This window comes from Stegostoma tigrinum, chromosome 5 (assembly GCF_030684315.1).
Source record: "Stegostoma tigrinum isolate sSteTig4 chromosome 5, sSteTig4.hap1, whole genome shotgun sequence".
In the NCBI taxonomy this organism is placed as follows: Eukaryota; Metazoa; Chordata; class Chondrichthyes; order Orectolobiformes; family Stegostomatidae; genus Stegostoma; species Stegostoma tigrinum.
The window spans coordinates 125,017,048-125,038,269 of NC_081358.1; the positions used below are offsets into that span (position 1 = coordinate 125,017,048).

The window sequence follows — 21,222 nt, forward strand, 5'->3', positions numbered from 1 at the left end:
ATGAGGACAGATTCAAAAATACTGTTGTCTAAAATATGGCAACAATGTATACTGCAAAGGCAAAGGAAGCTAATTGGTTAGGGGGTCAAGTCTGATTAGCTAAGATGTCGCCATGCTAAAGCCAATGGAGAAACACACCTATTACACTTGCCTGAAACTGCACATATTCAGAGGTAGAGGGGCTCTTGTGCCACAATGGTAGTCTCCCTACCACTGAGCCAGAAGGTCCAGGTTCAAGCCCCTTCTCCAGAGGACTGTAATATCATCTCTGGAAAGGTTGATATCTACTTTGAGATAGGAACCCATGCTCTGCAAACAGAAGATACATGTTCTAACCTTAAAACTTCTGCAAATTAACCAGGAACCTGGGGTGCCTGTAGTTAGTTCCCTCTTCCCTTCTAAGTGACTACAGTTCAGCCAATCAGAGCCAACTTGCCAACTATTCAGTGCCTTTTCCCTCTGCAGTATAAATTGTAGTGATGGTTTGAAATTTGGCATTCTTGCATTGGTCTTGAGTGCAAGACAAAGCATCAGTAACATGTCGTTCTTTTCATCAATAAAGGTACAATGTAGAGGTTAATAATAGTCTGAGTTTTAGGAATATTAAGGCATGGCCAATAAATTTTGACCCAACTAGTGACACTGAATATTTTTTTGGATTAAGCTCACTGTAACTCATGGTGAAGATATTGAACAGTGTTCGGTTGTTACGTGTTAAACTGCATGCTTATCCAAATCATTATCATTGTCTCTGTACCACAGAGAATGTAAATACAGGTCTGCTACCACTGGGAAGATTCAAATGCAAAGTTTAATTGGCTACTGTTTCTGAAAAAAGGCTGTACAAACTTCTCATGTCACACAGGGAAATGAACCTACCAAACTGTTTATAATTTATGGTGTACAGAATATCATTTTTTCTAATTTGTCATGGGATGTGGGTCTTGCTGTTTGGGTCAGCATTTATTGCCCATCCCTAATTGCCCAGAAGGTAGTTAAAAGTCTGGAGACACGTGTAAGCATGACAGATTTTCTTCTGAGAAGGGCATTGGTAAACAGATGAGTTTTTTTTACAATAATGTCCATTATGAGGCCAGCTTTTAATTCCAGATTCTTAATGAATTTGAGCCTGTGTCCCCAAAAGATTAGCTTGGGGTTCTGGATTACTGGTCCAGTAACGACATCACTACACCACCATCTCCCCTAGAGGGGGAAGACACATGGATGCTCACATTGAATTGCATCAGGTCTCCACTTGGACTGTGTAAATGTTCACATGTGTTATCTCACACCCTTTTCCATCAAACTCTGTCAGCATTTTCCTCTATTTCATCTTCCCTTTGATCTTGCTGCAGTTGTGCAGTTGCTATGTGAAAGATAGAAAGAAAGAACAAAATTACATTGATATAATCTTCACGTCCTCAGTGTTCCACAAATTGTTGCTTTCTGAATGAGGGGTTTGGTGAGTTCAGTTGATGGGTTTGCAATGCAGAGTTTTGTCAAATCCACAGACACCATTGCCAACTCTGCCTGAGGTCACGTCTTCTGTTTGAAGTATAGTGACCCTCAAACTGTAGTCACCCACCAATTCACCTATCGCTGTCTGTGTGTGTGTGCAACCCATGGATCTCTGGGACTTTGGTGACTTTCACTTTTTGTCATTTCTCTGGACTGCTAAATAACGTTATTTAATTGTTGCAGATCTTTGTGTGTAAGAAGCGCACCAGGTTATTTTCAAATATCCACAGGATATCATCATTAGAAAATACGAGTAGGAGGAGACCATTTAGCCTTTTGAGCCTGATCATCCAATTCAGCAGAGATGATGGGAACTGCAGATGCTGGAGATTCCAAGATAATAAAATGTGAGGCTGGACGAACACAGCAGGCCAAGCAGCATCTCAGGAGCACAAAAGCTGACGTTTCGGGCCTAGACCCTTCATCAGAGAGGGGGATGGGGGGAGGGAACTGGAATAAATAGGGAGAGAGGGGGAGGCGGACCGAAGATGGAGAGTAAAGAAGATAGGTGGAGAGAGTGTAGGTGGGGAGGTAGGGAGGGGATAGGTCAGTCCAGGGAAGACGGACAGGTCAAGGAGGTGGGATGAGGTTAGTAGGTAGCGGGGGGTGCGGCTTGGGGTGGGAGGAAGGGATGGGTGAGAGGAAGAACCGGTTAGGGAGGCAGAGACAGGTTGGACTGGTTTTGGGATGCAATGGGTGGGGGGGAAGAGCTGGGCTGGTTGTGTGGTGCAGTGGGGGGAGGGGACGAACTGGGCTGGTTGAGGGATGCAGTCGGGGAAGGGGAGATTTTGAAACTGGTGAAGTCCACATTGATACCATATGGCTGCAGGGTTCCCAGGCGGAATATGAGTTGCTGTTCCTGCAACCTTCGGGTGGCATCATTGTGGCAGTGCAGGAGGCCCATGATGGACATGTCATCAAGAGAATGGGAGGGGGAGTGGAAGTGGTTTGCGACTGGGAGGTGCAGTTGTTTGTTGCGAACTGAGCGGAGGTGTTCTGCAAAGCGGTCCCCAAGCCTCCGCTTGGTTTCCCCAATGTAGAGGAAGCCGCACCGGGTACAGTGGATGCAGTCCCCCTCTCTGATGAAGGGTCTAGGCCCGAAACGTCAGCTTTTGTGCTCCTGAGATGCTGCTTGGCCTGCTGTGTTCGTCCAGCCTCACATTTTATTATCATCCAATTCAGCACTCTGTTCTTGCTTTCTCTCCCATATCCCTTTGATCTCTGTAACCCTAAGGGCTATATCTAACACCTTCTTGAAAACGTTCAATCTTTTGGCCTCAACCGCTTTCTGTGGCAGAGAATTCCACAGGTTCTCCACTCTCTGGGTGAAGACATTCCTCCTCATCTCATTCCTAAATGATCTACCCCTATATCCTTAGACTGTGACCCCTTGTACTGGACTCACTGCTTATTGGGAACATGTTTCTGGCCCCATCATCTATCCACAATACTGGCTAGGCCAGCATTCGTTGTTCATCTCAAACTATACGTTGGTGCTAGAGAGCACAAAGCCAGAGGTGACAAATGTGGTGCCAATCAAGAGGACTGTTTTGTCCTGGATGCTGTCAAGTTTCTTGTGTAGATGGAGCTGTACCCATCCAGGCAAATAGGAGTGTTTCATCACACTCTTGAATTGTGGAGACGTTTTGTTGAGTCAGGAAGTGAATTTTACAGAATTCCTAGCCTTTGATTCATCGAACAGTTTGCTAGTTCTTTATGAGCAATCTTACAAACGTGAGAAAGGGACAAGAACAGGCTGCTTGGCCATTTGAACGTGTTCTGCCATTCAGTAAGAACACGTTGATCGAATTTTAACTTCAAATCTACGTTCCTGCATATCCCTGAAAATCTTTCATCCCCATAGCTTAAAAATATTGTAAGATCCTGCTCCTCTGCCTTTTGGAGAAAAGGCTTAGGAAGATGCACAGCCCTTTCCAATTGAGGAAACAATGTTTACTGAAACACTTAAGAAGTACCTATGCTGTTGGAATAATTCCATAACATGTTTTACATGTACCTAGCCATGCACGTATGATCTTCAGTTTAATTGAAATGAAAAGCCTTTTGATCCTTGATTGAAACCACACAGAGTTCAATTTCTTGAAATTGAAGCACCATTGAATGAGATCACAGCTGATCTGTGTCAGAATTCCACCTACCTGCCCTGGTTCTAAAAACTCCAAAACCCTCACTTATCAAAATATTTGTTGATCTCAACTTTGAATTTTTTGATTGACCTCAGCCTGAAGAGCATTGACGGGTCAGTGGGGTGTGGTTGGAGTTACAGATTTCCATTACTCTCATGGAGGCCCAACATTTGGGCTGTATGATTGGGCATGTGTAAGGGGGTGGGGGTGCAGATTTTGGAACGTGAGAGGGCGAAGGGAGGGGTCTGTCACTGGCAATATTGAGAGAGCAAGTGTAAGAGGGAAGTGAGTTTGGGAGCGGTTTGCAGGGGTGAGGATGTTTATTTGCTGAGTGAGCTGGGGATGGGTGCAAGGGCTTGAATGCTATGGGGGTGGGGAGTGGGGTCTTGTGGCCTCTGGTAACACAGGAAACTGCAGTGCACAGTCCAGTACTGTGCATGTCCAAAATGTAAAGATCTGGAATATTTGATAGACTGCATCCTGCATCAACTGCACTGCAGAGATAGGAACATTTGGAAGGAAGGCATTAGAGATATGGAGACTTGTATGGGCTGTGTGGGGGTTAGTTACAGAGATGGGGAAAGGTGTAGGGGTTCTGGGTGGGTGTTTCAGAGATAGGGAGGGGTGTTGGGGCTGTGAAGCAGTGAGTTACAGAGATAGAGAGGGGTTCTGAGGGTGGAATTACAGAAATGGTGGAGTGTAGAGTTTGGAGCAGCATATGGGTTGCTGGATAATTTCAGCTCTCAACTACAAACGACTTGACGAGTTTCGTAAATTACAGCTTATTCATTAAACAACAACAACTTCTGTTTTTATGGCATCCATCATGTAATACGAGGTCCACTGAGCTGCTTACGAAGGTCGAAGAATAGCTTAGTCAAAGAGTTTTACGGAGCTCGTGAACGTAAGTGATAGAGAGGCTAAGGAGGGAACTGCAGAATTTGCCAGAGAAAAGTTCATTCTCCTGATTAACTGTCTTAAGTACTCTTTGAATGATGTGATAACTTCTTTATTAATTAGCCTCTCTGACCCAGAAAATAATATACCAGTGGAATTAGCACATCGAATCTGCTCGATCATTTATTTGAAATTGTAGCTGATCTAATAGACCTCCATTCCACTTTCCTGCCTCTCAATTTCCTTCCTGATAGGAATCTATCTCAGTCTTCAATATTCTTAACAACCCAGCCTCAAAAGCCTCCTGCAGTAAAGAATTTGGCAAGTTCACTCCCCTTCAAGAGACAAAATTATCCCTCATCTCTTTGCTAACTGGGTTGACCCCCTTATTGAAGCTCCTGGTCTTAGACTGTCCCACAAGGGGAAACAACCTTTCCATATCTGTCCTATCAAATCCCCAAGAACTTTACATGTTTCAGTAGGCCACTTCTCTCTCTTTCCCCCCCCCCCCACCCCTCCTGACAACTCCAATGAATACACGTCCAACCAACTGAGAACTTAAACTTGTCACTCCTTACCTGGTATCAGCTGAGTGAACCTTCACTGGACTACCTCCAATGCCAATATATCTTTCCTTAGATACGGGGCCCAAAACTGTTCACTGTATTCTAGCTGTGGCCTGACTGGTGTCTCATAGTTTAGCAAAGTGTCCCTACTTTTAGATGCCATTCCCTTTGAAATAAAGACTAAATAATGGAGTTTGTTCTTTCCGGCTGAGAATTGTTGTCAGAGGTGTCAAAAATATTAATTTTTTACTTCGGTTTTCTTTAGTTTTTCTTTTCTCTGTCTCAAGCCACTTTGTATTTGTCTTCTTTCTGTTTCTACACCCTCATTGCCTGTAATGCCATTGCTTATTTTTGTTCGATAAATCTCATGGGATGAGCAGACAGGCTATTGATTTAATTTATTCTTGTCACATGTACAAGTTACAGTGAAAAGTGTTGTTTTGCGTGCTATACAGACATTGTACCATACAAAATGCATCAGGGTCATTGGAAAAAAAGGCTCAACATAGCTTGCATTCATACGCAGGGACCCATTCTCTGCAAACCAAAGGAACGTGTTCAAGCCTCATACCCTTTCTCAAATCCTTGGAGCCCCATTGTTTTCTTGGCAATGCTTCAACCAACCAAAGCCAACTTGCCAACCCAGCATCATCTTTTTCTCAGTAAAAATTGTTGTGAATTGTTTGTTCTGAAATTTATGTCCCTGATGAGCCTGAGAAGGAAAGCTTCACCAACATCATCTATCTACTCAGTAGCGGTCGGTTTCTGTTCTACCAACCATTGGGCTGTGAGATTGGAAATGTATCTTATTGGGAGCCGTGTATGTCAGCAATACAACTGACTGTTAATAAACAGTTAATAAACAGTAAATAAAATACTCACTCTAGAAAACGACGATGTTGTTGAGGAGAATACTGAGATGCAGGCTACTAGACTGGGTGGGATTGAGGTTCACAAGGAAGAGGTATTAGAAATCCTTCAGACAGTAAAGATAGATAAGTCCCCTGGGCCGGATGGGATTTAACCTAGGATCCTCTGGGAAGCCAGGGAGGAGATTGCTGAGCCTTTGGCATTGATCTTTAACTCGTCATTGTCTACAGGAATAGTGCCAGACGACTGGAGGATAGCAAGTGTGGTTCCCATGTTCAAGAAGGGGAGTAGAGACAACCCTGGTAATTATAGACCAGTGAGCCTTACCTCAGTTGTTGGTAAAGTGTTGGAAAAGGTTATAAGGGATAGGATTTATAATCATCTAGAAAAGAAGAAATTGATTAGGGACAGTCAGCACGGTTTTGTGAAGGGAAGGTCGTGCCTCACAAACGTTATTGAGTTCTTTGAGAAGGTGACCAAACAGGTAGATGAGACTAAACCGGTTGATGTGGTGTATATGGATTTCAGCAATGCATTCGATAAGGTTCCCCACAGTAGGCTATTGTACAAAATGCGGAGGAATGGAATTGTGGGAGATATAGCAGTTTGGATCGGAAATTGGCTTGCTGAAAGAAGACAGAGGGTGGTAGTTGATGGGAAATGTTCATCCTGGAGACCAGTTACTAGTGGTGTACCGCAAGGGTCGGTGTTAGGTCCACTGTTGTTTGTCATTTTTATAAATGACCTGGATGAGGGCGTAGAAGGATAGTAAATTTGCAGACGACACTAAGGTCGGTGGAGTTGTGGATAGTGACGAAGGATGCTGTAGGTTGCAGAGAGACATAGATAAGCTGCAGAGCTGGGCTGAGAGGTGGCAAATGGAGTTTAACGCAGACAAGTGTGAGGTGATGCACTTGGTAGGAGTAACCAGAAGGCAAAGTACTGGGCTAATGGTAAGATTCTTAGTAGTGTAGATGAGCAGAGAGATCTCGGTGTCCGTGTACACAGATCCTTGAAAGTTGCCACCCAGGTTGACAGGGCTGTTAAGAAGGCATACAGTGTTTTAGCTTTTATTAATAGATGGATCGAGTTCAGGAACCAAGAGGTTATGCTGCAGCTGTACAAAACTCTGGTGCGGCTGCACTTGGAGTATTGCGTACAGTTCTGGTCACCGCATTATAAGAAGGATGTGGAAGCTTTGGAAAGGGTGCAGAGGAGATTTACTAGGATGTTGCCTGGTATGGAGGGAAGGTCTTATGAGGAAAGGCTGAGGGACTTGAGGCTGTTTTCATTAGAGAGAAGAAGGTTGAGTGGTGACTTAATTGAAACATATAAAATAATCAGAGGGTTAGATAGGGTGGATAGGGAGAGGCTTTTTCCTAGGATGGTGACGGCGAGCACGAGGGGGCATAGCTTTAAATTGAGGGGTGAAACATATAGGACAGATGTCAGAGGTAGTTTCTTTACTCAGAGTAGTAAGGGAATGGAACGCTTTGCCTGCAACGGTTAGTAGATTCGCCAACTTTAGGTACATTTAAGTCGTCATTGGATAAGCATATGGACGTACATGGAATAGTGTAGGTTAGATGGGCTTCAGATCGGTATGACAGGTCGGCACAACATTGAGGGCCGAAGGGCCTGTACTGTGCTGTAATGTTCTATGTTCTAAAAGTTAATAAACTTTTCTTACGTTTGCACATTAGTAATGTACTCAGCACGGTCAAGCAGAAAGGGGTTTTCCTTAGAATCGTTAAAGTGCACTTGCTTTCCATCCTTGTCATTGATGCATTGGTCATGATGCGGCTTTCATCAGTGTGTGCCACTAAATGTTGGCAGCGCATACCTTGTGGATAATTTACTCGGGTTTTGAGAAGCACTTGGACATTATGCTGTTGTGCTGGCTTTTAGATTACTAATTATTTCAGTTCTAATCATTGGAGAGACTCATTATGTTTTATTGTGACGATATTTTCATCTTGCCTTCAAAGAGTAAGAAGTAGTCACTGTGGGCACATTGGGTCAACATTGCATGTTATTGTGCTTACCATGTTTCTAAATACTTTTGTCCTTTACACATTGTGTAAGATTATGGAGTCCATTGTGAAGGATGAGATTTCCGAATACTAGGAAGTGCAGGGTGAAATGGGGCAAAGTCAGCATGGCTTCATCAAGGGAAGGACATGCCTAATGAATCTGTTAGAATTCTTTGAGGAGGTAACAAGCAGGCTTGACAAAGGAGAGCCAATGGATGTATCTTTGTGGCCTTCCAGAAGGCCTTTGACAAGGTGTTGCTCAGGAGGCTGCTGAGCAAGAGAAGGGCCCATGGTGTTAGAGGCAAGCTGCTACATAGATAGCTGATTGGCTGTCTGGCAGAAAGCAGAGAGTGGGGATAAAAAGGTCTATCTCAGAATGGCAGCCAGTACAAATGATGTTCTGCAGGGGTTGATGTTGGGACCACAACTTTTCACTTTATACATTAATGATCTAGATGAAGAACCTGAGGGCATTCTGGCTACGTTTGCTGATAACACAAAGATAGGTGGAGGGACAGATAGTATTGAGGAGGCAGGGAGGCTGCAGAAGGATTTGGATAGGCTAGGAGAGAGGGCAAAAAAAATGGCAGATGGAATGCAGTATGGGAAAGTGTGAGGTCATGCACTTTGGTAGGAAGAATAGAAGCATAGACTATTTTCTAAATGGGGAGAAAATTCAGAAGTCTGAAGCGCAAAGGGACTTGGGAGTTTTAGTCCAACATTCTTTTAAGGTTAATTTGTAGGTTGAGTCAGTAGTTAGGAAGGCAAATACAATTTTGGCTTTTATTTCAAAAGGACTAGGATATAAAAGCAGGGATGTATTTCTGAGGCTTTATAAGGCTCTGGTCAGACGACATTTAAACTGTTGTGAGCAGTTTTGGGCCCCATATCTCAGGAAAGCTGTACCGGCCCTGGAGCAGATCCAGAGGAGGTTCATGAGAATGATCCCGGGAATGAAAGGCTTAATGTGTGAGGAACATCTGAGGACTCTGGGTCTATACTTGATGGAATTTAGAATGATGAGGCAGGATCCAGTTGAAACTTACAGAATATGGAATGGCCTGGGAAGATGTTCACATTAGCAGGAGGGCGCAGCTTTAGAGTAAAGGGAAGACCCTTTAGAACTGAGATAAGGAAAAATTTCTTCAGCCAGAGAGTGGTGAATCTATGGAATTCACTGCCACAGAAGGCTGTGGAGGCCAGGTCAATGAGTGTTTTTAAGACGGAGATAGATAGGTTCTTGATTGTCAAGGGGATCATAGTTTATGAGGAGAAAATGAGGGAATGATGTTGAGAAACTTACCAGCCATGATTGAGTGGCTGAGCAGACTCAATGGGCAGAATATCTTAATTTCTGCTCCTGTGTCTCCGTCTTGCTGTCTTTTATTTTGTGATCTCATTCACTTAAGTGAGTTGATGTATTCTATGTGGTCATCTCTGTCCATCTAGTCAGTGACTAGGTAGGTGCAAATGGTTTGAGTTGGGAGCTCAAAGGTGGAGGTGGAATTGTTATAATTTTCAAGTCTTTTTGCTGGCCTTTCTTGCTTCCTTCTGAAACTCTCGTTACAGGAATTAACAACAGATCTTATCGCAAAGAGAAGGCAGCGGTTACACTGATCAAGTCACTATACCATGAATCCAGTAGCTCAGACTAATGCCCTGGGAACGCTGGTTCAAATCCCAAATGCAGTTAATCAGGGAATCAAAGCTAGGGGCTCAGTGATCGTTGTAAAAATACATCTTAATCACAGCTAAAAGGATGACTTGAAGTCAAAGTTTTTTATCTCACCATCATCAGCACATAAGAAATATGTGAACACAGAAACAGACACGGAGAATGTTGGGAGATGCTCAGCAGGTCGGGAGAAAGAAAAAGATTTAACATTTCAAGTGCCATATGCCTCTTCTAAAGAACTGTTCTGAAGACAAGTTGTATTGGACTTAACATTAGCTCTGCTTTGTCTCCACTGATGCTGCCACACCTGAGTTTCTCCAGTATTCTGTGTTTGTTTCAGATTTCCACCATCCACAGGATTTTGCTTTCATCTATCTGAAAAAGATGCTGTTGGTTGGGCTGTTATTATAATGTGGAGGTGATGGCTTTGTGGTATTATCACTGTACTGTTAACACAGTGACTCAGGTAATGTTCTGGGGACCTGGTTCAAATCTCGCTATGGCAGATTATGGAATTTGATTTCAGTAAAAAACTAGATTTAAGTGTCTGAGGAAGGTACAACGTATTTAGCAAATTCCTTTTGTCTACGTAAACTTTTTTAAAGTATGTTGCTTCTAGCATACACAATGCATCACACAGATAATCTTAAATTGGTTTGTGATGTAACTCTTGGCATAGTCTGGATTATTTAACAAATGGTTTCTGAAAGCAGAATCACATCTCATGGTAGACATATTGTTCTGAGACTTGTAAGTGCAGGCTGGTTGAGCATGATAACATGCTGCCCGCTCTAAATGGGATGTATTGATTGATATCGTCACTGGGACATACAGCCTGCACAGCTGACACCATACTGGTATTGAAACTCATATATCACACTTGCTGGGTTGTGTAAAAAGACAAAACATCTATTCGGTTAGACAATGACATCCTACTAGTGGCGAAAGTTACTTGTGGATTTGTTGCATAGCAGCAGCACGAGACAACTTGCTTCAGGATAATCTGAGGCAGATTAGCACCGCTTAGAGATTAGAATGGTGGACATAGGACTTTTCATGACCTACAGTGAGCAATGATTTGATCAGCATAGCCATTATCTCACGGGATAGTTTTGATACACCCTATCCTAGAGTGAAGCTTACATGATGAGCACATGCGTAAGGCCCTAGTCATGTGTTGCCAATAGATTGATCTTGTAGAATGTGGGACTGTAGGGGCCCCAGTGCATAGATTGATCAGTGAATGTAGGCTTTCGGGAGATAGTCATTAAGAACTTATTGATGGACTTCACACTTAGATACGGAGGAGGTGAGATTTGGTTTTTTGCTCTGTTTCAATGGTAAATTTGAAATATAGAAAAATAAGAGCAGGAGTAGGCCGTTCAACCCTTCAAACCTGCTCTGCTATTAAATTTAGTTCCCTCATCTAAATCATTATGAAAAGTGAATAGCTGTGATTTAGACACTGATCCCTGCGATAACCCACTGGTCACCTGGGAAATGACCAATTTATTCCTACTGCTTGTTTCCTGTATGCCAACCAGTTCTCTATCCATGCCAATACACTACCCCCAATCCCATGCTTTAATTTTACACACTAACCTCTTATGTGGACTTTAGCAAAAGCTTTCAGAATGAGAAATAAACCACATCCACTGACACCCCCTCATTGTTCACCACTAGCTACATGCTTGAAGAATTCTAGTAGATTTGTAAAGCATGTTTAAGCTTTCATATATCAGCGCTAACTGTGGTCTGATCCTGCCACTGCCTTTCAAGTGCTATCAAGGCTCGGTATGGCGACTGATGTGCCCAGGACTATAAGAAACTAGAGAGTTGTGGACACAGCCCAGTCTATCACACAAGCCAACCTTCCATCCATTGACACTATCTATACTTCTCATCCTTAGAAAGGCAGCCAACATTATCAAAGACCCCTCCCACTCCAGTTATCATCTCTTCGAACCTGTTCCATCAGGCAGAAGGTACAAAACATACATACCAGCAAGTTCAAGAACAGCTTCTTCCCTACTATTACTAGACCTCTTGAATGGACCTCTTCAATTTTAAATCCAACGTTGATCTTGCTTTTTGTGCACCTTCTTTGCAGCAGTAACTTAATATTCCTCGCTCTGTTCTATCACCCTACGATCTTTGTAGGTTACTGCACGCAAAACTTTTTCACTCTGCCTACATGTGGCAATAATAAATCACGTCAAATCCAATCAAATAAATTTTTCTTAATGGACAGTGGTATTTTCTGCACTACCAAATTTGAGTGCAGGACGGAGTATGTTGAGCCGTGTAAAATCCTTTGCATCTAAAAATATCCCTAATGAATCATCGGTATATTAGAGGAATGAAGGGGTGTGATCTTAATGATCATTCCATGGCAAACAGTGAAGAGCTGGGGCTAAAGAGATCTCATAGCGACACCATCTAGTTGGACTTGCATGATGTCACTGAAAGTGACCTCCACCTTGCAAACACACAACCACTTCCATTTAGAAGAACAAGGACAGCAAATACATGGAATACCATACCCTGCAAGTTCCCTCCAAGCCACTGACCATTCTGATGTGGAAATGTAACACCATTGCTTCACTGTCACTGGTTAAAATCCTGGAATTTCCTCCCTAAGGGCATTGTGGGTCAACATACTGCACATGGACTGCATCTTCTCAAGGGGCAACTGGGGACAGGGGAAAAAATGCTCGGCCCAGCCAGTGACACCCATGTCCCATGAGTGATTTTTTTTTGTTTAAAAATGCATGAGTTTGTGAGTTTGATGAATGCTAATTTGGACTCCAGTGGCATCTGGAATGCCATGATATTAGTGACCTAGTGGAAGCATAAATGACTTCCTTGAGTTTAATATTGTGGGCAGCAGCTACACTGTCCAAATCCCATTTAAAAAGTAGTTATTGCTTAAAAGTAGGAACTTATGCTTCATCAACACAGTTACCTGATTGGTTGTATCAATTTCAAACACCTGGTTTCTTACAAGATTCATAGTTTTTACAGCATGGAAAGAGGCTTCTCAGCCTATCATGTCCATCTGGTCATCAAGCACCTATCTCCTCCACTCTCGTTTCTATCCTTGCATGTTATGGCACTTCAAAAGACTAGCTTAATAAATATTTAGCATATCAAATCTTCAGAGAGTTTTAAAAAATTAATACTGGGGGTTGTGGGTGTCACTGGGAAGGCCGTAATTTCTTGTCCACTCCTAATTACCCTTGAGCTGAGAGGCCATTTCTGAGGGCTGTAGGGACGGCACACTTCCTTCCCTAAAGGGCATTAACGAATCAAATGATTTTTTACAACAGTTGGTGATACTTGTTGTCCTGTTACTAAGATTAGCTGTGTTCCAAATGTTTTTGTTTCTTCACTTATGGGATGTGGCTCTTGCTGGCTGGACCAGCAGTTATTACCCGTCCCTAGTTGCCCTTGAGAAGGTGGGGGTGAGCTACCTTCTTGAATCGCTGCAGTCCATGTGCTGTACATAGACACACAATGCCCTTAGGGAGGGAATCCCAGGATTTTGACCCAGTGACAGTGAATGAACTGCGATATATTTCTAAGTCGGGATGGTGATTGAAGAGGAACTTGCAGGAGATGGTGTTCCCTTGTATTTGCTGCCCTTGTCCTTCTAGATGGAAGTAGTTGTGAAGTTTGGAGGGTGGGTTACTGCAGTGCATCTTGCAGATAGCAGACACTGTTTCTACTGAGCATTTGTGGTGGAGTGAGTGAACGTTTGTGGATATGATGCTGATCAAGTGGCTGCTTTGACCTGGATTGTGTCAAGCTTTCTGAGTGTTGTTGGAGCTGCAACCATCCAGGCAAGTTTCTTTTTATTTGAAATTAAATTTCACCAGCTGCTATGGTGGGATTTAAATAGCTGTTTGTGGGCATTTCAGAATTAGCATTGATTACAAGTCAATTGACTTTACGATTCAAACACTTCTACATTTGCCTATTGAGTTCATATCGCAGAGGAGGAGGTGCTGGAGGTCTTAAAATGCATAAATCCCTGGGACCCAATCAGGCGTTTCCCAGAACTTTTGGGAAGCTGGGGAAGAGAATGCTGGATCTCTTGCTGAGATATTTATATCATCAACAGCCAGAAGACTGGAGGTTTGCTGATGTGGTGCCATTATTTAAGAAAGGCTGCGAGTAAATGACAGGGAGCTATAAATGTATGAACCTTGCATTAGTGATGGGTAAGTTGTTGGAGGGGATCCTGGGGGATAGGATTTACATGTATTTGGAAAGGTAAGGACTGATTAGAGATAGTCAACATGGCTTTGTGCGTGGGAAATCATGTCTCACTAACTTGATTGAGTTTTTTGAAGAAGTTACAAAGAAGATTCATGAAGGCAGAGTGGTAGATGTTGCACATATGAATGTTAGCAAGGCATTCAATGAGGTTTACACTTGGTAGATTGGCATACAAGGTTAGATCACATGGGGTCCAAGGGAAGTTAGCCCATTAGATACAAAATTGGCTTGAAGATAGGAGACAAAGGTTAGTGGTAGCGGGTTGCTTTTGAACTGAAGGCCTGTGTCCAGTGGTGTGCCACAAGGATCAATCCTGGGTTCACTGCTTATCACCATTTATATAAATGACTTAGATGTGATTACAGGAGGTATGGTTAGTAAGTTTGCAGATGACATCAAAATTGATGGTATAGTGGACAGTGAAGAAGGCTATCTCAGAGCAGAATAGGACCTTGATCAGATGGGCTGAGGAGTGGCAAATGGAGTTTAATTTAGATAGTTGTGAGGTGTTGCATTTTAGTAAGGCAACCGGGACAGGGCTTACACAGTTAATGGTAGGGCCCTGGGGAGTGTTTCTGAGCAAAGAGACCTCGGCATGCAGGTGCATAGTTCCTTAAAAGTGGAGTCACAGGAAGACGGGGTGGTGGAGGAATTTGCCATGCTTTCCTTTGTTGGTCAGTACATTGAGTATAAGAGTTTGGATGTCATTGTTATGGATATACAGGACATAAAATACTGCGTACAATTCTGATTGCCCTTCTATAGAAAGAATGTTGTTAAATTTGAGAGTGTGGAAAAGATTTTTTTTTAAAAGTTGCCAGAATTCTGGATGGTTTGAGTTGTTGGCTGAACAGGCTCGGGCCTTTTTCCTTGGAGCGTCAGGCTGAAGGGTGACCATGTAGTGGTTAATGAAATCGAGAGGAGCATGGATAGGGTAAACAGCCATGGTATTTTTCTGAGGGTTAGGGGAGCTCTAAACTAATTGGTATGGGTTTAAGGTGAGAGGGGGCACATTTAAAAAGGACCTCAAGGGTAACTCTTTTCACGCAGAGGGTGGTGTGTGTATGGAATGAGCTGCCAGAGGAAATGTTGGAGTGTGATACAATTACAACATTTAAAAGGCACCTGGGTGTGTATATGAATAGGAAGGGTTTAGAGGGATATGGGCCAAATGCTGGCGAATGGAACTAGACTAATTTAGGATATCTGATCGGCATTGATGAGTTGGGCTGAGGAGTCTGTTTTATATTGAATGCTCTATTTTGCAGTTTGTTATTTTACAAATGCAAGGTACTACATCGTAATCTTCATCAGGTTAAACTAGTGAGTGTTCGGGGAACAGCCGTTTAGGCTTTGTCAGTGTTTATGCTATGCACAAGGACCCCTCTCCCATCTAACATTGACTCACCCATCAGCATTCACTTCTATCCCTAACTTTCTCCTGCATATTCACCTTACTTTTAAAGCCATCCACCTTCATCATCTCAGCTGTTTGATTTCGTAGTCCATATCCTTTGAGGGAAAAAGCTCAATTCTGTGTGGAGTCATAAAGTCTGTACAGAATAGAAAGAGGCTATTCAGCCCATCACATCCAAATTGGCTGTCAGTCCCATTTTTCTAATTTGTTCACTAAGCGGGGCCGTTGTTGTTTAGGTCACCATCTATACCTTTCTATCTATCTATCGCCCATCTGTAGTAGGTGGTGGTGTGCTGCTGCCTTGAAACCATGTAGGGACACCCACAGTGCCGTGAGGGAGGGACTTCTAGGATGTTGACCCAGCAACGCTGAAGGAACAGTCATACATTTCCAGGTCAGGATAGTGAATGGCTTGGAGGGGAACTTGCAGAGGATGGTCTTCCCTTTGCATCTGCTGCCCTTGTCCTTCTAGATGGACATGGTTGTGGGTTTAGAGAGTGCTGTCACAGCTCAAGATGTTATTGCAGTGCACCTTACAGATGGTACACTTGGTGACCGCTGCTCACCAGCCTGTCAGTCCTTTTCACTTCTCTCCTTCCTCATGAGTCTCTCGAGCAAATTTGCTTTGCTCAAGATACCATCTAATTTTCTTTAAAAGTCATCCTCAGTATGGTTAGTTTGGATAGTTGAGTTTAAGTCAGTCATTGACCTTGATTATGAATCATCTCCTGCTGCAGGCCCGAGGGTATGCTGCACTGGTTCGAGGTGCCATTTTAGGGTCCAGCGTACTGAGGCACCCACTCGTTATCACTCTTCTAATTGTGGAATCTTGCTGTGCACACATTGGCTGCCACATTCCCTATGACAGTGACTGTTTCAGATGTCCTTTGTTGACTCTGGAAAGGTTTGAGAGATTGTGAAAGGTGCCATATAAATGCTGTTTTTATTTTATCAATATTCTTGGACGTTGTTTTTAATTGATCCAGTTTTCTGTTTTGCAAAATAAATACTGCCAGAAGTGCAGTCACCTTGAGTTTGACAGAAAGTTGCTAAAATTTGATGTGGCAGCCGACGACAACTCGAGCACGTGAATTTGTGTTTCCCGTTTTTTAAAACTTAGCCCATCTCGAGTTGACCGTCAGCTTCATGAGATTAAACCTGCTCAGGTATACTATTCAGAGTTCCCACAGTTCTGAAGAAGTAAATGTCAATGGCTGTAGTCAGGCTTTGTTTTAAAAAAAAATCTTTTTACTATGTTCTCCAATGCTGAGCAATAGTTTTAGGCAGTTTGAGTAATTTTTCACGGTTCACCTCATGAGTTTATTCTTGCCTTCTATTTAAATGTTACTTCCAGTGAAGTGTTCATCATGTGTTACAGATTCGTTGTTTGTGGGTTCTGTCTCAGTCAATGGGTTTTTGCTGACTAATATTTGACCATTTCTTTACAGGACAGCTGGCACAACATGTCAAGGCCCTTGCTGACCAGGTCTCCTGTATCTCCGCTGACTAATCAGGGAATCCCAACACCAGCACAGCTCACCAAATCCAATGCCCCAGTGCACATTGATGTGGGAGGTCACATGTATACCAGTAGTTTGGCAACGCTAACTAAGTTTTCTGACTCAAGGTAAATCTGGTGACATGACGTAAGCTTAATTCTAAGATCAGCCAATCAGTAGGACAGAGCCAGAGTTTCGCTGAGGAGATTTGCTCGACCAATACCTGGGATTCAAGGGGAACGAGAGTGTTATTTTATGAGGAAAAGTTGAGGTAATTAAGAGGTAACTATCAGGATTTTGCAGATTTTTAAATATTCACTCTTGAGATGTGCTGGTTGCTGGCTGGCCGGCATTTATTGCCAAAACCTATTTACCCAGAGGGCAGTCACATTGCTGTAGGTCTGGGGTCACATAGAACATACATCAGAACAGCACAGGAACAGGCCCTTTGGACCATGATGTTGTACCAAACATAATGGCGAAGGAAACTGATCCTTTCTGACTGCCCATGGTCCATATCCCTCCATTCCTTGCTTATTCTTGTGCCTATCTAAAAGTCCCCTAAACACCCCTATCATACATGCCGCCACTGCGACCCCTGGAAGCTTGTTCCAGGCACCCACCACACTCTGTGCAAAAAAACTTGCCCCTCACATCTTCTGTGAAATTTGTAGACCAGCCGGATAAGGACAGCAGGTTGCATTCCCGAAACAACATTAATGAACCAAGTGGGTTTTTAAACAACAGGTCGTCACATTAGGTCATCGCTTTATTCCAGATTTTGTTTTGGTTGAATTCAGGTTTCACAGTAAGATTTGTACCCATGTTCCCAGAACGTTGACCTGAAGTTCTGGATTACTAGCCAAATGATAGTACCACTATTCCTGTGAGACGCTCTAGAACTAGGGGTCACCGTTTAAGGATAAGGTTTCGTCCATTTAAGACAGATGAGGATTTTTTTTCTCTTAGAGGATCATGAAGTTTGGGGCTATCTTACTCCAAAGACAGTGGAAAAATTTTAGAAGCAGAGCTGGATGGATGGCCACACAGAAGTGAAACGTTATCATGGGCAGGTGGGAATGTAGTACTAAGGTGACAATTAGATCAGTCAGGATTATATTAAATAACAGGGCATTCAGCCCTGCTAGACTGATCTAACATGTTCCTAATATGCAAATTTAAATCTGTTTAACTATTAAATGGGAACATGATCGATCTGTGACCAAACTCGATTGTCCCATAAGCCTTTGGTTAACAAAACTCCTTTCAGTTTCATAAATGGTCACTTGTGGGAGAGAGTTATAATTGTCTACTCTTTGTCCCTGAAGTGTTTCCCAGTTTCACTGCTGAAAGGTCTGACTCCAGCTGTTAAACTATGACCCCCAATTCTGGACTCCCCTCAGTCAGTAGAAATAGATTCTTTTTGTCTACACTATCAGTTCCACTCGTAAATTTTGAACAAATCATCCTGTGACCTTCTAAATTCTAGGACCTACAAACCTAATGTGTGTGATAACGCTTTGTAATTTTACCCTTCGATTCTCAAACGTTTTGGTAAATTTAAGATTCTCTCCGTCTTTTTTTCTCTCTGTCCCTCCCTCTGTCCCTCCCTCTGTCCCTCCCTCTGTCCCTCCCTCTGTCCCTCCCTCTGTCCCTCCCTCTGTCCCTCCCTCTGTCCCTCCCTCTGTCCCTCCCTCTGTCCCTCCCTCTGTCCCTCCCTCTGTCATACTATATGATTGTGACACCAAGGATCATTTTCCTCTCCTCACCGAGTGTGGGATTTACAACAACAGCTTCTCGCATTTGTAGAGTAGTGTTAACATTACAAATCATCGCAAGGCATATCATGGGAGCAATTATTATACGGCACCACTGATGAGGAAAGGTTAGCAGGTTGAGCTGCTTTTTTGAACCACTGCAGTCGACAAGCTGTAAGTAGACCCACAATGCCCCTAGGAAAGGAATTCCAGGATTGTGACTCACTGACACTGAAGGAACAGAGATATATTTCCAAGTTAGGATGGTGAGTGGCTTGGAGGGGAACTTGGAGGTGCTGGTGCTTGCATGTATCTGCTGTCCTTGTCCTTCTAGATGGAAGTGTTTGTGGGTTGGAAGGTGTTGCTAAAGATCTTTGATCAATTTCTGCAGTGCATCTTGTATATAGTGCACACTGTTGCTATTGAGCTTCGGTGCTGGAGGGAGTGAATGTTAGTGGATGTAATGCAAATCCACCGGGCTGCTTTATCCTGGATGGCTTTAAGCCTCTTGAGTGTTGTTGGAGCTGCACCTATCCAGGACAAGTGGTCTTGTCTCAGTGGGTAAGACTCTACCCCTGAGTAACGAGGTCACGGGTTCAAGAGACATTTTCTAGATGATCGCATGGCTGGAACTGAGTGAAAATTGTACTGTCAAGGGGTGGCTAAGATTTTAAATCAAGGCCCTGAGTGCACAATTTGCTGCATGTAAAAAAATTGTGGTACTATCCTGTGTTTTGACTGAGAAATGTATGTCTATAATCCCAATCATTCTAGGTCACAACTCAAAATAATACTTGTCCCAGTTTCCCATGTGACCATTTGAACATCTCATCTCAATCATGTTTGAAAAAAGCAGCAATGTGCTTGACTATTAATTGTCTCTGGGCAGTTAGGGATGGGCAATAAATGCTGGCCCAGCCTGTGACACCTCCATTCTGTGAATGAATTTTAAAAAAGTGATATCTTGATCAGATTTCGTAATAAACTCACAATCACTGGTTTGTTATCAACAAAGATACCATAAAAGATAAAGTTGCCATAGTCCTACCAGACCCATCAGGCTGCTGTCTCATTAAAGAGAGAGAGAGAGACAACTGTTGTTGGTTTAACCTGAGAGTCAGCACACTTCAGCTGAGTGGAGACATTGAGAAGGATAATCCTATATGTTAATCTCAGCCTGTGTGGGAATTGACCCCCACACTGTTGGCATTTCAATGTAGCCAGGTCTAGCCAACTGAACCAATCGATCCCCGATGAAGTTCCAATAATTGGTGAACAGACATAATCAGTAAAAAGTAAGCATGAATGCTCATCCCCAAAAAATGTTTACACATTTCAGGAGAAGAGAATCAAATCAGATTTCTGAAAAGATTGACTTTCTGAAAAAAAAACTTTGGTCATTGGGTTACTCTTGAAGTCAAAAAATAAACCATGGGGTGTTTTTTCAGTCACTGTGTCAAAAGAACAAATAGGTCTTACCCTGAACTCAACAAGAGTTTTTTTCAGAAATGAAAGAGTTCAGCTGGACGGCTTTCCCATGGCGAGCTTTCCTCCAACTCAGCTTGTTCTTAAGAGGCTGCCTTCCAACTCAACCAGAAAAGATAAGACCCTCTCCAAGAAGGCAAGCAGTTGTTGACCATCGAGTGATTTCTTGGAAGCCCTGTTTCAAAAAAAGAAGTCTCCATGAATTTTCAGTGATTTGTTTTAAATAAAACATTTCGGTTGATTTGACATATCTCCCAAAATTTGGCATAAAACCCTTTTTCCATGTTTATGGATGTGGTGCCAATCAAGCGGCTGTGTTGCCCTGGATGGTGTCAAGCTTAGAGTGTAATTGGGGCTGTATCCATCCAGGCAAGTGGAGAGTATTCCGTCACACTCCTGACTTGTGCCTTCTAGATGGTGGACTTTGTAGGCTTTGGGAGTCAGGAGGTGAGTTACTTGCCACAGTAGTCCTAGCCTTTGACCTGCTGTTGTAGCCACTAGTTATATCGATGGCCTAGTCCAATTTCTGGTCACTGATAGCCCCCAGGATGTTGATAATGTAGAATTCTGCGATGATATTGAGATAAAGGATCAGCCATGATCATGTTGAATGGTGGGGCAGGATTGAAGGGGCTGAATGGACTCCTCATGCTCCTAGTTTCTGTTAGGTGGTGCCTCCAGCAAATTGTCGTTGTCAGTCTAAAGATTTGCCTTTGCACATCATCCAGATGTCTGACACTTGTGTTTTCTGTTGCCTTGTTGCAGAATTGGTCGCCTCTTTGATGGAACAGAGCCCATTGTCCTGGACAGCCTGAAGCAACATTACTTCATCGACAGAGACGGTCAGATGTTTCGTTACATTTTAAACTTCCTGCGCACTTCAAAGCTCCTTATTCCTGACGATTTCAAAGTAAGTTGACTGGCTTTACAGCTTTTGCAAGGGTATAAAAGATGTAACATGGCAGTAAAATGCTCCCAACAAATTCCAGGCAGTAATGGCACTGGCACTCAACTGTTACTGGAGCTGTCACCTGTTGGGGGAGGCATGAATCCACGGCCCGATCTGCGTGGTCAGGC

The 21,222-nt window shown here is 43.1% G+C and overlaps 1 protein-coding gene across 3 annotated transcripts in view; it reads left to right on the forward strand.

Annotated features, from left to right (window-relative positions):
• Positions 1-21,222, forward strand: part of kctd1 (potassium channel tetramerization domain containing 1) — a 145,029-nt gene that overhangs the window by 94,193 nt on the left and 29,614 nt on the right. For all 3 annotated transcript variants that reach the window (XM_048529687.2, XM_059646262.1, XM_059646263.1), the window contains 2 exons: positions 16,853-17,031; positions 20,911-21,055. In XM_048529687.2, the coding sequence (XP_048385644.1) occupies positions 16,853-17,031; positions 20,911-21,055 (324 nt within the window). The remainder of the gene's footprint in view (positions 1-16,852; positions 17,032-20,910; positions 21,056-21,222) is intronic.